This window comes from Athene noctua, chromosome 34 (assembly GCF_965140245.1).
Source record: "Athene noctua chromosome 34, bAthNoc1.hap1.1, whole genome shotgun sequence".
NCBI lineage: Eukaryota > Metazoa > Chordata > Aves > Strigiformes > Strigidae > Athene > Athene noctua.
In genome coordinates this window covers 1,466,736-1,479,589 of record NC_134070.1, presented here as the reverse complement: position 1 = coordinate 1,479,589, position 12,854 = coordinate 1,466,736, and the positions used below count along the sequence as shown (strand labels likewise).

The 12,854-nt window shown below is 64.2% G+C and overlaps 2 protein-coding genes across 2 annotated transcripts; one reads left to right on the top strand and one right to left on the bottom strand.

Annotated features, from left to right (window-relative positions):
• The first annotated feature begins 155 nt into the window (after positions 1-155).
• On the top strand, positions 156-8,883 carry MDC1 (mediator of DNA damage checkpoint 1). The gene is made up of 12 exons (XM_074930628.1): positions 156-168; positions 956-1,004; positions 1,130-1,219; positions 1,436-1,481; positions 1,587-4,033; positions 4,152-4,205; positions 4,306-4,823; positions 5,022-5,099; positions 5,792-5,977; positions 6,341-6,466; positions 6,951-7,061; positions 8,551-8,883. Exons 2-12 carry the CDS (start codon positions 959-961, stop codon positions 8,872-8,874), a joined length of 4,026 nt encoding a protein of 1,341 aa, XP_074786729.1. The 5' UTR covers positions 156-168; positions 956-958; the 3' UTR covers positions 8,875-8,883.
• A 1,158-nt stretch (positions 8,884-10,041) lies between these two features.
• Positions 10,042-12,262, bottom strand: LOC141972684 (uncharacterized). The gene is made up of 2 exons (XM_074930650.1): positions 11,974-12,262; positions 10,042-11,077 (listed from the first exon to the last, which is right to left on the bottom strand). The coding sequence occupies exons 1-2, from the start codon at positions 12,013-12,015 to the stop codon at positions 10,103-10,105; spliced, it is 1,017 nt and encodes a 338-aa protein (XP_074786751.1). The 5' UTR covers positions 12,016-12,262; the 3' UTR covers positions 10,042-10,102.
• Between the last annotated feature and the right edge of the window lie 592 nt (positions 12,263-12,854).

Below are 12,854 nucleotides of genomic sequence, written 5' to 3'. Positions count from 1 at the left end.
CACAGCTGCGCTGCTACGCTTCGGAGGACCGTCCCGGCCCCTCTCTATGCTCCGCGCTGGACGGACGCGCTCGATAGCCAATGGGAGCGGCCGCTGGGCCGTGACGCGCAGAGGTGACGGCCAATCGAAGCCGGAAGGGCGGGGCAGGCGGCCGGCAGAGCGGGAGGGGTGAGTGTCGGGGCCTTGTGAGGTGGTTTGGGGGCTCTGCGGGGCGGTTTGGGGGGGCCCCTGAGGCACTTGGAGGGTGAGAAGCACTTGGGAGGGGTGTGGAGCGGTTTAGGGGGTCCCTGAGGCAGTTTAGGGCCCTGTGGGGCAGTTGGAGGTGGGGCTCCCTGAGGTACTTTGGGGCTCTGGGGCAATTTGGAGGGGACCGTTGGGCAGTTTGTGGCTCCCTGGGACAGTTTAGGGGGTCCCTGAGGCAGTTTAGGGCCCTGTGGGGTAGTTGGTGGGGGGGTCCCTGGGGTAGTTTGGGGCTCTGGGGCAATTTGGGGGGTTGGTCCCTGGGGTAGTTTGGGGCTCTCCGGGACAGTTTAGGGGGTCCCTGAAGTAGTTTGGGCCTCTGGGGCAATTTGGGGGGTCCCTGGGGTAGTTTGTGGCTCTCTAGGTCAATTTGGGCGTTGGTCCCTGGGGTAGTTTGTGGCTCGGCCAATTCGGGGGGCTCTCTGCGACAATTTGGGGGTTTCTGGGGCAGGATAACGGGCTGGGGAGGGCAATTTGAGGGGGCAGTTAGAAACCAGGGGGGCATAAAGAGCCGGGGGGCAGTTGGGGGGGCAGCTGGAGGATGGGGGAGGGAGTTGAGGGGGTCCGTTGGATCCAGAGGGGCGGCTGGGGGGGCAGTGGTGACCAAGGGCCATTTGAGGTGGGCACTTGTAGCTGAAGGGGGGCAGTTTGAGAGGTACTTGGGGGGGGGGGAGGGCAAGTTGTATCTGTGGGGCAGTTGTTCCCCCCCTCTCAGACCATGAACCGAAGATGTCACCAAGGCCTCAGCACCGTGGGGGGCACAGGTAGGTGTGGTGTGTGTGCGTGTGTCCCCCGACGTTGGGGTCCCCTCCTGGACACCTGAATCCCTTTGAGGGCCAGGAGGGGGCTCCTGGACACTGGCACCCCCATGAAGGGGGGTGTCCTGCAGCCCCCCGGATGCCTGGATCATCTTTAGGGTGGAGGCCGGAGCCGGGGGCCCCCCTCGCCAGCGATTCGGAGGACGACGAGCTGCCCTGGCGTGAGTGTGCGGGGACGGGGCGGTGGGGGAACACGCTGTTATTGTAGGGCCTACACAAACGCGACAAGGTGGTGGTTATGGTAGGACCTACGTAAACACCACCCAAACAGGGAAAGACAGTGGGCGGAGGGAGATAAGCCTGGATGTCTGGGTCTGATAGGACTCTTTGGAGTTACTGTAGGTCCTACAATAATAGTTGTTGCTCTGCTCCCCTAGGCCCTGCCCTCAGAGGTGCTGCCTCACCCCGAGTCGTGCCGGAGAGGTGGGTGAAGCGTGAGAACTTGTTTCCCTTTGGGGGTTCAGGATCTTTGGGGTCCTTTTAGGGGGTGAGCCCAGATGCCTGAACCCCCGGCTTTCACCCCTGCAGTGATCCGGAGGAGCCAGATGTGCACCCAGATGTTCAGAGGCCTCGAAAACGCTGCCATGCCCCTACGTGGGGCCACCTCCCAGATGTGGCCAAACCCTGCCCAGATCCAAACGTCGGAGGACCCAAAAAGCGCCGTTTTGGCCCCCAAGCTGCCCCAGATCCAGATGTGGGGAAAAAACCAGCTACTCCAAGTGTTCAGCCCCCAAATCACCCTCCGAACCCCGGAAAGGTGGCGGGTCCAGATGCTGATCCAGATGCAGAACATCTAGAAGGCACCAACACACGTCTCGATGTCAAAAGGGGTACAGCTGTGGAGGTGCTCCCCAAATCTGCCTTTTTTCACTCAAGTAGCTGTGACCAGGCCGCCCTGGAGATCAGCAGTGACACAGATGTGGAGGAAAAGGGCTCGAATCCAGATGTTGGAGGTACCAAAAATGGATGTCAGATGCTTGTGGTGGACAGCGACACAGATGTAGAAGAAGCTGAGTTTTGCCCCGACGTTGAGAGAACAAAAATACAGCAAATGGCCCAAAATGTGACTAAAACCTCAGGTGTGGAGTTGGAGCCCCGGAATCCAGATGTTGGAGGTCCCAAAAATGGATGTCGGACACTTTTGGGGGACAGTGATACAGATGTGGAGATGGAGAGCTCAAACTCAGCTGTCGAAGGGGCCCAAAGTCAGATGCTCACTGTGGACAGCGATACAGATGTGGAGGAGGATAGAGCCTATCCAGATGTTGGACGCTCCCAAACCCATCAAACGACCCAAAATGTACCAAAATCCCACAATATTGAGATGGAGACTCCCCGTGCAGATGTTGGAGGTTCACAAAAGGGACATCGGCTGCTCGTAGAGGACAGCGATACAGATGTGGAGGAGGATGAAGCCAATCCAGATGTTGGATGCTCTAAAACCCACCAAAGAACCCCAAACATCCCCAAATCCCAAATTATTACAATGGAGACACAAAGTGCAGATGTTGAAAGTTCGCAAAAGGCTCGTGACACGCTCGTGGTGGACAGCGATACAGATGTGGAGGAGAATGCTTCCAATCCAGATGTTGTGTGTCCAAAAAGCCCTGGAAGAACCCCCAGAGACCCAGATGTGAAGGTCGAGACCATAAATCGCGATGTTGAAGGGCGACAGATTCTCCTGGTGGAGAGCGATACAGATGTGGAAGATGACACTTCCAGTCCAGATGTTTGTACTCTAAAAAGCCATCAAGCAACCCAAAATGTACCGAGAAACCCACATCTGGAGACGGAGAGCCTGAATCCACATGTTGTAAGACCACAAAACAACCGTTACACGCTTGTGGTGGACAGTGATACAGATGTGGAGGAGAATGAGGTGGATCCAGATGTTGAGCGACCAAAATCCCATAGAACTGCCCACCGAAACCCAGATGTGAAGATTAAAACCTCAAATCCAGATGTTGAAGAAGCCCAGAATGAACATCAGAATCTGGAGGTGGACAGTGACACCGATGTGGAAGAAAACAACCTGAGTCAAGGCGTTCTTCACCTAAAAAGCCACAAAACACCCCAAAACACCCGGAAAGACCCAACGGTGGTGATGGAGACCCCGAATCCAGATGTTGGGGGCTTCAGCCACAGCTCAGTGGCCTCCAGTGGTGACAGAGATACAGATGTGGAGGACCTCAACCCCCTTCCCGACGCTGGAGCTCCGGAACCGCACGCAGCAGCCCGTGAGGTCCCAGATCCAGTTGCCAAGATGGCCACTGCACCAGATGTTGACCCCAAGGGGCAGACAAGGACCAATGACGATCCAGATGTGAAGGCCTCATTCCCAAATCCAGATGTTGACACCCTCAAGGCCCAGTGCCCAGTTCCGAATGCAGACAACGATACGATCGCTGGGCGCAACGGTGTCGTTCCAGATGTTGGGGTGGTGCAGGGATGTCAAGGCACCTCTGGTGACCCAGATGTGACGGCGACGCCCCCAAATCCAGATGTTCCCCTTCCCATGAGCCCCCAGGATAGCAGCGACGCCGATGTGGAGGAGGTGGCCCCCACTCCAGCTGTTCGGGGCCTCCGGAGCCGAATCCGATTCCAAAATCACCCCCATCCAGATGTTGCATCTCCCACCCCAGACAACGATACCGATGCGGACCCAAAACGCTGCAAATTGTCCCCAAAAAGGCAGGATTTCCCTCCCGAAGCTGAGCGCGACACGGATGCGGAAAAGTTGTTCCCAACCCATCCCGGCGTAGCCCCAAATCCAGATGTGGAGCCCTCGCCTCCAGATGTTGGGCCCCAGCGCCACAGTGGGGAGACCCCGGCCGGGGGCAGGGATCCAGCTGTGCCGCCAGATGTTTTCACCCCTAAATCCCCCCGTTTGGACCCAAATCGGAGCGTCGGCGCGGGTGGTGGAGCCGGGACCGCTGGGACCACGGGTGCAGCGGTGACAGAGAGTGACACCGAGGGTAAGTGGGGGCCCCCCCCAGATGCTTTGGGGTCCCCCCAGATGTCTGGGACATCCCCCCCCGAATCCTGGGACTCATCTCATGGCTTTTCTCTTCTCCCCCCACCCTGCTCCGCAAGACCCCGACCTCTTTTTGGAGCCCACCCAGAGCTTCTTGCCACCAGTAGCTGAGGGTAGGTGGCCCCCCCACCCCAGAACACCCGGGTGTCCCCCAAAACACCCCGATGCCCCCCCCCCCCGGCCACCTGGGTCCCCAACGTGACTCTCCCGCAGGCGCAGCCTCAAGTTGGGACCCCGAGGAGCCCACCCAGCGCTTTTGCCCCCCTGAGGAGGAAGAGGAGGAAGAGCAGGAGGAACAGCCCCCCCCAACCCCCCCCAAGGACTCACTGGATATTGGGGTCCCCCCAACGGTGACACTGGCCCAGGAGGGGACAGAGAGCAGAGCAGCCACCGGCGGGGAGATGAGTGTGAGGGGAGAACCGCCCCCCAACCCTGGGACCCCCTTTCCCCCCAAGGTAGGGGAGGGGCCTCGCCGCAGCCAGCGCCTGGCCAGGAGCCGAGGGGGTGGAGCCTCAGGGGGTGGAGCCTCAGGAGAAGGTGGAGCCAGCAGGGCAAGGGGCGGAGCTCCCTCTGTCCCCGCCCCCGTGCGGCGCAGCCCCCGCCTCCAGGCCCGTCCACCACCACCCTCGGAGCTGCCAGTCACAAGGGGGCAGGGTCAAGCAGAGCCCCGCCCCCCGGCTAAACCACGCCCCCGTCGAGCAAGTCCTGCCCCATCACCGATGCAAGTGGAGGTGGGTGTGGCTTGGGGGTGGAGCTTAATGGTGGTGGGTGTGGCCAAAATAATGGGCATGGGTGAGTGGGGTCTCCATGGGGCCCCAGCCTTGCTGGCTGCTGATTGGTGGAGACCAGGGTGGGATGTGGCTAAAGGGGGAGTGGGTGGGGCTTGTTGGGATGGGGTGGGGTCTCATCCCATGGCTCCGCCCCCCCAGGAGCAAGAGAAGGAGCCGCCAGAGGTCACCGGGCCCCAGCTCCGCCCCCGGGGGGTCCCTGGCTCCGCCCCCCCCAAGGTATTGTAGGAGAAGAGGGGGGGGCAGCACCCAGGGGTGTCCCCAGTGTCACCCTTGAGTGTCCCCGTGGTGTCCCCAGGTGCTGTTCATAGGGGTGGGGGTGGCCACAGGGATGTCCCCAACGTGTCCCCATGGTGTCCCCATGTCCCCAGGTCCTATTCATGGGGGTGGTGGCCACCCCAGGGATGTCCCCAACGTGTCCCCATGTCCCCAGGTACTGTTCACAGGGGTGGGGGTGGCCCCAGGGATGTCCCCATGGTGTCCCCTTGTCCCCCGGTACTGTTCACAGGGGTGGTGGCCTCCCCAGGGATGTCCCCAACATGTCCCCACATCCCCAGTTCTCTTCATAGGGGTGGTGGCCTCCCCAGGGACGTCCCTAATGTGTCCCCATAGTGTCCCTGCATCATTCACTGTTCTTTAGAGTGGTGGTGGCCACCCCAGGGATGTCCCCACAACGTCCTCACAGTGTCCCCTTGTCCCCAGGTGCTGTTCATGGGAGTGGTGGCCACCCCTAGGGATGTCTCCAACATGTCCCCAAATCCCCAGATGCTCTTTACAGGAGTAGTGGCCACCCCAGGGATGTCCCCAACGTGTCCCCATGGTGTCCCTGTGTCCCCAGGTGCTGGTCACGTGGGTGGTGGCCTCCCCAGGGATGTCCCCAATGTGTCCTCACGGTGTGACTATGTCCCCAGGTGCTGTTCACGGGGGTGGTGGCCTCCCCGGGGATGGAGGTGGCCCTGAAGACACTGGGGGGGTCCATGGCCACCTCCATCTTCGACTGCACCCACCTGGTGACAGACCGCGTCCGACGCACCGTCAAGTTCCTCTGCGCGGTGGCCCGTGGTGTCCCCATCGTCACCCCTGAGTGGCTCCACAAGGTCCCAAAGGGGTGGGGGACGGGGGGGGGGGGGCTTGGGGACAAGGGGAGGTGTCCTTGGGCACAGCAGATGGTGTCCTTGGGGACAAGGGGGTCCTTGGGGTCAGGGGGGGGTCCTTGAGGACAATGGAGGGGTCTTTGGGGACAACAGGGGTCCTTGGGGATGGGGGATGGTGGCCTTGGGGACAAGTGGGGGGTCCTTGGGAACAGAGGATGATGGCCTTGGGGACAGGGGGTGGGATCCTTGGGGACGAGGGGCCTTTGGGTGACAAGGGAGGGCCCCATTTGGGGACAGGAGGGAGCTGGGAGTGGGGATGTCCCTGAGGTCGGGGGGTGCCATCACATGTCCCCTGTGTGTCCCCAGAGCGCCAGCAGCGGCCGTGTCCTGGGGGCGGGTCCCTTCCTGGTGCGGGACAGGCAACAGGAGCAACACTTCGGCTTCAGCCTGGCCCAGGCCCTGCGCTGCGCCCGCCGCCACCCCCTGCTCCAGGTGACAGTCCCCAACTGTCCCAACTGTCCCCAAGTGGCCACAACCCTTCCCAAGTGGCCCTAACACTCCCTGAGGGGCCCTGAACCCCGTAACAGGTGGCCCTGTCCCCCCACCGAGTGGGGCACCCACTGGGTGACACAGCAACCGATGTCCTCTGCTGTCCCCCAATGTCACCTGATGTCCCCTGCTGTCACCCGATGTCCCCCGATAGCGCCACAGTGGCCCCTCGGGCCTCAGGGGCTTGGGGTGGCCGCGAGGGACCAACCTGTCCCCAAAAGTGTCCTCTGTTCCCCAAATTGTGTCACCACTCTCTCCCCCCGCCCATATGGCCTTGGTCCAGCATGGTGGACTTGGGGACAACCCCAAGGGCTGTCCTTTGATGTCCCTTAGTGTCCCCAAGGTGTCCTTGTCCCCCAGGAGACATTCCGGGAGCTCAGGGAGGGACTGACAGACGTGCCCCCCTGTGTCCCCTCCATGTCCCCAGGGCTACGAGGTCCATGTCACCCCCAACGTCCGCCCTGAGCCCGAGCAGATGAGGGACATTGTCACCTGCAGCGGTGGCACCTTCCTGCCCACGATGCCCGACACTTACGGGGTGAGGGGACAGTGGTTGGAGGGGGACGTGGGTGGCCCGGAGCCACTGGAAAGGGGACCAAGGGGACATGGGGGGCCCAGAGCCACCAAGGAGTGCACATTGGGGGTCCCAGAGCCACCAGGGAGGGGACCAAGGGAACATCAGGGGCCCCAGAGCCGCTGGGGAGGGGACCAGGGGGACATCAGGGGACACTGGGGGTCCCAGAGCCACCAGGGAGGGGACCAAGGGGACATGGGGAGTCTCAGAGCCACCGGGGAGGGGACCAAGGGGACATCGGGGGACATGGGGGTCCCAGAGCCACCAGGGAGGGGACCAAGGGGACATTGGGGGACATGGGGGGTTCCAGAGCCACCAAGGAGGGGACCAAGGGGACATTGGGGAACATGAGGGTCCCAGAGCCACTGCGGAGGGGACCAAAGGGACATTGGGGGACATGGGGGGTCCCAGAGCCACCAGGGAGGTGACTAAGGGGACGTTGGGGGACATTGGGGGTCCCAGAGCCACCAGGGAGGGGACCAAGGGGACGTCGGGGGACATTGGGGGTCCCAGAGCCACCAGGGAGGGGACCAAAGGGACATCAGGGGACATGGGGGTCCCAGAGCCACCAGGGAGGGGACCAGAGGCATGTTGGGGTGACACTGGGGGGGGTCACAAAAGGGGTTGGGGGGAGGTGTCAGGGGGTCCTGGGGACTCCGGGGTACCCCAGGGGAATTGGGGGGGGTCCATTGGAGTTTCAGGGTCCTGGGGGGGGTAAAGGTGTCTTGGGGGGGTCCCATTGGGATTGGGGGGCTCCTGGGGGCGTTCTGGGGGTCCCAGGGGAGTCTGGGTGCCTGGGGGGGGGTCAGGACATCCGGGGGGGCCCCATTTGGGTTAGTGGGGTCCTGAGGAGGTAATTGGGGGTGTGGGGGGGTTCCATTGGGGTTGGGGGGTCCTGGGGGGGGGAGTGAGGAGCTGCTGAGGGTCCCAGGGGGGGTTGGGGTCCCACTGTAGGGGGGGGGGGTCAGGACATCCCAGGGGTCTTGGGGAGTCCCATTTGGGGTTTTGGGGTCCTAGAGGGGGAATTGGGGGTGTGGGGGGGTCCCATTGGTGTTGGGGCCTCCTGGGGGGGGGTCAGGGCATCCTGGGGGTCTTGGGGGGCCATATTGGGGTCAGGGGCTTCAGGGGGGATTTGAGGGGGGGGTCATGGAGTCCCAGGGGTCTTGGGGGGGTTCCCATTGGGGTTGGGGGGGTCTCATTAGACTTGGGGGAACCTGGGGGGGAGTGGGGAGCTACTGGGGGTCCCGGGGGGGGGTTGGGGTCCCACTGTAGCACAACGGGGTGTGTGTGGGGGGGGGGGGTATCAGAGCATCCCAGTGTCTCCTGCAGAGGATCCCACTGGGATTCCTGAGGTTGGGGGAGGGATACTGGGGACCCCAGAATTTTTGGGGTGCTCGGGGAGGGGTCCTACCCCCCACACACACCCCAGTGACCCCCCCCCCCCACCCCTCAGCCGCGGCGCCTGGTGATCTCGTGCGAGGCGGACGCGGGGTGCTGGGCCCCGGCGCTGGGGGCCCGTTTGCCCTTGACCTCGGCCGAGCTGCTGCTGACGGGGCTCCTGCGCCAGCGCCTCCAGGTCCAGTCCTTCCTCCTGCCCCCCCCCAGTTCCCACGGGACCCCCCCAAATCTCCCGACGGCTCCTACAGCTCAATCGGGGATCCCTCATCCCCTCCCCGAAGGGTCGGGGGAGGCGCAGACACGTGGGCGGAATCGGGGACCCCCCCGGGATCCCCCCGGCACCCGGCGGAGGCCGGCGGCCCCCCCCACCCGCCAATAAAAAGGCATTTGGCAGAAAAAAAAAAAAAAAAAAAAAAAAAAAAAAGGGTGATTTGGGGGGTGGCGGGGGGAGACATGGGGGTGTCACCTCCCAGATGGGACCCCAAGCTCCGCCCCCTCAAGGTTTCTGGGGACACGGGGGTGTCCTTGGGGGTGGGGGATCCCTAGATGTCCCCTCTTTGGAGTCACCTCCTGGGTGGGGAGCCCCAAACCCCCCTTTTTTGGGGGGACACAGGGGTGTCACCCCCCCGCAATGGGGTGGGGGACCCCAACTCTCCTTTTTGGGGGGACAGAGGGGTGTCACCTCCCTGATGGTGTGGGAGACCACAACCCCACCTTTGGTTTTGGGGGGACACAGGGACATATGGGGACACGCAGGAGGTGACGGGGATGTGGAAGGGACACGGAGGGGGGAGCAGGTCCCTGTACATGGCCGTGGTGGCCCTGGGGCCACCAAGATCCTCTTGGGCCACTGTGGTGGCCTTGGGGACATCGGGACCCCCTTGCGTGGTCCTGGTGGCTTTGGGGACACCAGGAACCCACTTAGAGGGGACATGAGAGAGGGTGACACTTAGGCACAGGGAGGGGACATGGGGACGCAGGAGGGAATGTGGGGACACGGGGGGATGTGGGGACATGGGATGGGGACACAGGGACATGGGAGGGGACATGGGGACACTGGGGGTATGGCATATGGGATGGAGTCATGGGGACACTGGGGGGACATGGGGACACTGGGGGGGACAAGGGGACACAGGATAAGGACATGGACACAGGAGGGAAAGTGGGGACACAGGATGGGGACACAGGGACATGGGAGGGACTGTGGGGACACGGGAAGGGATGTGGGATGGAGTCACGGGGACACGGGAGGGGACATGGGGACACGGGAGGGGACATGGGGACACGGGATGGGAACAAGGGGACACGGGGGGAATGTGGGGACATGGGGACACAGGATGAGGATGTGGGGACATGGGGACACTGGAGGGGACATGGGGACATGGGATAGAGACAGTGACACTTGGGGAGAGATGTGGGGACACAGGAGGGGACATGGGGGCACAAGGGGACATGGCATGGGGACACACAGGAGTGAATGTGGGGACCCGGGGGGGTGGGGACACACACTTGGGGACAAAGTGACCCAGAGCCAAGATTGGAACAGTGACACATTGATGCCAGTGGTCCCCAAGGAAGCCACTTGTCCCCAACGAAGCCACCGTCCCCTACCGCGGTCCCTGTGACAGTAGCCCCGGGAGGGCGGCAGTGGCCTCCCGGCAGCGCTGGGCCACAGTGGTGGCCCCGGTGGCATTGGGGGTGACCAACAGCCCCCGGACCTTCTGCAGTGTCCCCAGGAGGTAGACACTGGCCAGGCGGGCACTCGCGTCCCACAGCACCTCAGCCACTGCCACCGCTGCCAGCAGGTCCTTGGGGCCACCAGGACCCCCCTGGGCCACCCCAGGAGCCTCGGGGCCACCGTGTCTGGTGGTCTCGATGTCCTCGAGGTGACGCCGCAGGTGACGGTAGAAGAGGGTGGCCCCATGGCAGGCGGCCACCAAGCGTCCCAGGGGCTCGTGGGCCACCGCCACCAGCCGTCCCCGGTCCCTGGCCACCATCGCATCCAACATTGTCACCACGGTCGCCTCGGTGGCCTTGGTGGCCGCCTGCAGCCCCGCGCTGGCCTCAGCCACTCGTGTCTTGTGGGCTGCCACTGCCTCAGCCACCGTGGCCCACTCCGAGGCCGTCGGCAGGGCCCGGGCGGCCTCCAGCACGTCCCGACACGCGCTGTTCTCACGGGCCACCGCCTCCGCCAGGTTGCCCTTGCTGACCCCAGTGGTAGCCCCCGTGGTAGCCACGGCCCCACAGGCATCCCGCAAGCACGTGGCGTCCTCCGCTATCGTGGCCCAGGCGGCCTCTACCGATGCCACCGACTCCTGCCACTTATGGGTGATGGTGGCCACGGTGGCCCAGTTGTCCCCCGCAGTGGCCCAGTTGTCCCCTGCGGTGGCCAGCGCACGACGGAGGTAGGTGGCCTCTCCCTGGCGGTGCTCCATGGCCCGGCAGATCTTGAGAATGAGGGCGACCAGCCCAGCCCGCAGCGAGCCCGGGGGCTTGGGCAGGGGGACGTCCCCCGGGGTGGCCCCCAGCTCGCCCAGGGTGGCCACCACGGTCACCAATGGCTCCAGCAGCTTTGGGGACACCTGGGGACAGGGACACGGCTGGTGGCAGGGTCCCCCCGTGGCCCTTGTCCCCTCTGGGGTCCCCTGATGGCAGCTCGGGGTCCCCCAGTGTCCCCCGTCCCCGCCATTGTCCCTATGGTCCCCCTGGGGTGTCCCCCCCATTCCCGGTGACCCCACGTCCCTCCCCACCCCCTGTCCCTGCTCTTGCTGTCCCCTGTCACCGCTGTCCCCTCTGTCACCCCCATGACACCCCCATCCCATCCCCCTGCCACCTCCTGTCCCCTCTGTCACCCCCTTGCTACCCTGATCCTGTCCCCCTGCCACCCCCATCCCCTCTGTCACCCTCCTGCTCCCAATGTCACCCCCCTGCCACCCTGATCCTGTCCCTCTGTCACCCCATCCCCTCCGCCACCTCCCTGCCACTCCTGTCCCCTCTGCTACACCCTCTGTCACCCCCTGTCCCCTCTGTCACCCCTTCTGTGACCCCCTATCCCCTCTGTCACCCCCCTGCCACCCTGATCCTGTCCCCCTGCCACCCTCCTGCCACCCTTGTCCCCTCTGTCACCCCTTCTGTGACCCCCCATCCCCTCTGTCACCCCCCTGCCACCCTGATCCTGTCCCCCTGCCACCCTCCTGCCACCCTTGTCCCCTCTGTCACCCCTTCTGTGACCCCCCATCCCCTCTGTCACCCCCCTGCCACCCTGATCCTGTCCCCCTGCCACCCCTGTCCCCTCTTCCACCCTCTCTGCCAACTCCTGTCCCCTCTGCCACCGCCGTCCACTCTGTCACCTCCCTGTCCCCTCTGTCACCCCTCTGCCACCCTGATCCTGTCCCTCGGCCACCCCCCTCCCCCTTCCCCATCCCCCACGTTCCCCCCTGCCCCTCCCCCCACCAGCCAGTTCCGAGATTTGTCCCACCTCGAGGGGGACGGTGGCCCCGGTGGCCTCAGGCGTCTCCATAGGTGGTGGCAGCGATGGGGACGAGTTGGGGGACACGCTGGGGACACGGCGGGGGGACACGGCGGGGGGACACGCGGGGCTGGGACGGGGCGGCAGCGGTGGCCTCACCCGGTCCTGGGCCTGGGCCAAGCTCAGCCCACAGGGGTTGGGCAAGGGGACGCTGCCAGTGGGGACGTCACCCGCCCCGTGACACCGCCACGGCCACCCACCGCCCTCGGGGGGTCCCCCTCCGTGTCCCTAACGGGACCCCACGGCCCCCCAGTGTCCCCTCCATGTCCCCAGTGAGACCCCACGGCTCCCAGTGTCCCCCCACGGGTGCTGTTCTCAGCAGGTCCCCGCGGCCTCCATTGTCCCCCCCGATGTCCCCCGATGGGCCATCCACAGCCCCTGGTGTCCTCTGATGTCCCCTGCTAGTGTCCCCCATTGTCCCCAATGTCCCCAACAGGGTCCCACAACCCCCGATGTCCCCCAGTGTCCCCAGTGCACCCCCATGCTCCTGATGTCCCCCCAGAGCCCCAGCACAGCCACTGATGGGCCTCAGTGTCCCCCAATGTCCCCCCTGATGTCCCTCAATGTCCCCAACAGGGTCCCCTGACCCCAAGTGTCCCCCGATGTCCCAAATGCACCCCCACGCTCCCTGAGGTCCCCCTAAAATGTCCCTAGTGGGGTCCCAGCATGGCCAGCCACAGCCCTCAGTGTCCCTCGATGACCCTCTGGTGTCCCAATGTCCCCCGATGTCCCAAATGTCCCCAAAAGGGTCCCCTGACCCCCAGTGTCCCCCGATGTCCCAAATGCACCCCCATACTCCCTGAGGTCCCCCTAAAATGTCCCCAGTGGGG

Excerpts from the sequence above, each read along its gene's own strand:
- MDC1 (XM_074930628.1), top strand. The coding sequence starts at position 959 with ATGAACCGAAGATGTCACCAAGGCCTCAGCACCGTGGGGGGCACAG. Across the intron at positions 1,220-1,435 it reads GGACGACGAGCTGCCCTGGC|GCCCTGCCCTCAGAGGTGCT; the intron begins GTGAGTGTGCGG and ends CTGCTCCCCTAG. Across the intron at positions 5,978-6,340 it reads CCCCTGAGTGGCTCCACAAG|AGCGCCAGCAGCGGCCGTGT; the intron begins GTCCCAAAGGGG and ends GTGTGTCCCCAG.
- LOC141972684 (XM_074930650.1), bottom strand. The coding sequence starts at position 12,015 with ATGGAGACGCCTGAGGCCACCGGGGCCACCGTCCCCCTCGAG. Across the intron at positions 11,078-11,973 it reads GGGCCACCGTCCCCCTCGAG|GTGTCCCCAAAGCTGCTGGA; the intron begins GTGGGACAAATC and ends CCCTGTCCCCAG.